The sequence below is a fragment of the Diachasma alloeum genome, unplaced genomic scaffold (assembly GCF_001412515.2).
Source record: "Diachasma alloeum isolate Michigan unplaced genomic scaffold, Dall2.0 Dall_scaffold_00354, whole genome shotgun sequence".
In the NCBI taxonomy this organism is placed as follows: Eukaryota; Metazoa; Arthropoda; class Insecta; order Hymenoptera; family Braconidae; genus Diachasma; species Diachasma alloeum.
The window spans coordinates 187,365-190,874 of NW_021680493.1; the positions used below are offsets into that span (position 1 = coordinate 187,365).

At 41.2% G+C, this 3,510-nt stretch overlaps 2 protein-coding genes across 2 annotated transcripts in view; one reads left to right on the forward strand and one right to left on the reverse strand.

The window, feature by feature from the left end:
- LOC107041093 (protein neuralized) overlaps nt 1-887 on the reverse strand; it is a 39,521-nt gene extending 38,634 nt beyond the window's left edge. The window contains exon 1 of the mRNA XM_015261478.1: nt 583-887. Coding sequence (XP_015116964.1) covers nt 583-616 — 34 coding nt within the window. The 5' untranslated portion in view covers nt 617-887. The remainder of the gene's footprint in view (nt 1-582) is intronic.
- A 1,266-nt stretch (nt 888-2,153) lies between these two features.
- The window catches only part of LOC107041096, a 3,075-nt gene continuing 1,718 nt past the window's right edge, over nt 2,154-3,510 (forward strand). Inside the window, exons 1-2 of the mRNA XM_015261483.1 lie at nt 2,154-2,551; nt 2,677-2,853. Of these exons, the coding sequence (XP_015116969.1) occupies nt 2,494-2,551; nt 2,677-2,853 (235 nt within the window). The 5' untranslated portion in view covers nt 2,154-2,493. The remainder of the gene's footprint in view (nt 2,552-2,676; nt 2,854-3,510) is intronic.

Here is a 3,510-nt window from a genome sequence, read left to right on the forward strand (position 1 = left end):
CCCCCCCCCGAGTAATTGATCACATCTAATTATCCCCCGAAACCACATAATCACCTCCATCTTCCACCAATGAACCCAATAATGCAAAAATTCGAATTTCCCCTGCTCATGGCCTAACATATACAGGTGCTCGAGCTGTCAGCTGTTTCCCGTCTCAGTCGATAATCCCCCCTCTCTCCCTCGCTCTCTCGCCGTCAAACCCCAAAACCGATACAACTGACCATTCGTAAGTGACAGTTGTCAATTTCTAATGCACCTCCAGTGTCGCATGTCCCCCAACTGCTCCACCAGTAATTCCAGACTCGAAATACCGACATTCGTGCTATTTTCGGGGGTAATAATGCCCCTGCGGATGCTCCTAACCTCAAACAATCCTTCCGGCTCGACAATTGGGGTGTTAATTAGCCCCTCCGAGTGATTAAAACGACAGCCGCAAAATTGAATAATTATTTACGCCATAATTACAGCATTAAACCCATTTTTTCGGCCAATTTAATAAGAAAATTGACGATAAATCGGTCGCATTGTTGTTGGGACTGTTTCCCCCAATTAATTAACTGTTATTAATTAGTTATGACTCACCATTGGGTGCACTGTTGCTCGAGGACTGGCCCATCGTCCTGATTAGTCAGGCACACGTTGAGACTAACTAATTAACACGAAATATCACTTCACACGAGAGAAAAATACTCTTTCTTGCTCACACAATCTGTCTCACACGGAGTCCTTGCATTGTTTATTTATTGTTTTTCGGGGATGTTTGGGCCTGTTAAGCTGGTGATTTGACGGCCAGTTTGTCACTGAGTGAAAAAGAAAAATAATAATAACAAAAAGGTGTGAAAAACAAAAGAAAATCACATTGCGATGAAGACCGCAGTCTTGCGACAACGGGGGAATGGACGGCTGATGGATGTGGGTTACGTTTCTATGTGTTGGGACGGGTTTTAGCGCTGTGCGCATGAGCGACGCGCGGGGTTTTGAAATAAAGGGTCGATTAGGGCGAGGATTTTGCGGTGGATTAGCCGTTCTGAGCGGGGAAATTGATTTTTTTGGGGTTTGTCTTGGGTGGAGGGGCTATAACCGCCAGGATTTTAATTGCTGATATTATTTTTTTTTCGGTTTCTGGCTCCGAAAATTTTGGAGAGAGTAGAGTAAAATGGTCACTTTAGACTTTTTTAAAAATATTCCCAACTCAGAAACAAATTCATGAGTTGAGCTCAATTTAGGCTCATCACAAAGGGACAGAGTTGTTCTTTGTATTGAAAAAAAAAGAAAGCTTCATCAACATTTCAACCCGTCGATAATATTTTTAAAAATGTCAAAAGTGTCCATTTTACCCCAACCTTTCCTACTATGACATGAAAAAATAGAAGAAAAGAATAGTGAAATTAGAATTTAAAAAAGAGAACATTTGTACGCAAATCGCTAATTTGTTGGCAATTAGTATACTCATTTATTAAAAAATGCAATTATCCACTTCTTTTCAAATCGTTGACGTTTTAAGGATATCCAAGATTTCAACGCACGAATAAAAGAGTTTTTATCATTTTCTGGGGAATGAATTTTAATATTACTTTGATCCATCCTCCGTTCCCCTCGTAAAATTCGTAATTCCAACCTTGAACTCCTCTCCACCTGTCTCTCACTTCCCCCTCAAGCCCTCGAATTAATCGAATTTCAGACTTCATTCCTTCGCATCAAATCCATCATTGATCAGACGCAAATTAATACCGAAAATTGGCGGATATGCGGAAACCAGACGGTCGTATATTTCAGATGTTCGAACGTTACTTTAAATATTTTCTACCGAACGCTCTGGAAAAATTCCGTGACAGTTCCGTAAAATTTCCTACAACCACATTTCGCTCCGGAATTACGGAAAAGATACGGAATTTTTATTGAATATTTCTCTCCCTGCATATTCGAACTCCTAAGCCCAAAGTTGGTCATCGTCACACAAAAAAATAAAAATTTCAAATTTGACGAGTACAACGCTGCCTCTCGGAAGCAAAATTATAAATTCCTCTTCAACATCACATTCCCGCAGCTAATATCACCACTAACAATGCGCACACCCACAAATCGCGTGTCTCTGGCCATAAAAACCCCATTTTCCATTAAATATATGCCAACTTCTTCACGCTCTCGTTCAGTCGTCGACGAACGTCAACTGAGACCGGAGGAACTCCAACTGAACCATAAATCCACAACATCAAATTCACCTCGGCCGCAATATTTTTCCACCACCACTTGCTTCCCCCGAATTAATTACTCAATCAATAAACCATCGAATGTCAGATGAAAAAATTGCGCCAATTAAACCCGAAGAATCGGTTGAATTTTGGAATGAGCATGAGTTGCAATGGGGAGCGGTTGCCCAGGGAACGAAATCAAAACAGAGAGCTGAGTTGATTCGACTCTCCGCGAGTATGATCGCCCCGGGAACGATAAATTCAATTATAAATTGCAACTGATTGATTAAAAATATTGAAAATGGGACTGAGCAATCGATGGGCGCTCGCAGTGCTGGTGGCAATGACCATTCAAGCAGGTGAGTATTATTCACTGAACTATTATTGCGTGGAAAAATGTGGAAGACCCAGTGGCTGACCCAGATAGGGGGGTATTATGTGTGCATTTAAATATCTCGATTTTTCCGGTGCATTGTCAATCAAGGAAGGGCTATTGACTGCTTCAAGTGCGTCTCACTCGGTGGTGACAACAAAGCCTGCGACGATCCGTTTCACAACAATGGATCTCTCGAGTTCTTAGAGTCGCCTTGTCTAGGTGGACGGAAAGGTCGGGACGGCCTCTTTCCAGCGACTGCTTGCATAAAACTCGATGGAATTTATGGTAATGATTTTTTTGGGGTGAATCAGATCCACGGGTTACGGAGAGGAAATTATTTTCAAAGAGAAGTTTCAGTATTGGGAAGTTGAGGCGCAAATTCAAACGCTAGTCTGACGGTGCAGGATGCGTGATCGGCGTTATTTATTTATTAGTTTTTCGTGGCGATGGGGTTTTCTGAATTTATGAAGCAATTGGTTTTCGTAAACCAATCGTATTTCAATTAAAGATAATTAAAGAGAATTATATTGATGAAAAATTCTCCATTTGTTTTTAATTGTTTAATGCAATTCGGGTAAATGAAAGAGCGGGTCGAGAAATGGCGTGCAGAAGTCATTAAAGATGACAAATCTCTCTAAAGATGATGTCTGTTTTCAATTGAACAGCAGAGTTGTGACATCATTGTCTAGGAGGACAATGGGGTCTAGGAGTATGTATAGAACGTTGGCGTCTAGGAGTCTCCCCTGGTTCAAAACCATCTTTAGAGGTCCTAGCACGCCATTTCTCGACCCGCTCTTTCGTTTGAGCTCAAAAAAACATTCATATCTTGTCTGACATCTTTTCTACAAACTCGGGTTTTCAACTCGGGTTTTCAACTGAAACCCCGAGTTGAAAACCCGAGTTTGTAGAAAAGATGTCAGACAAGATATGAATGTTTTTTTG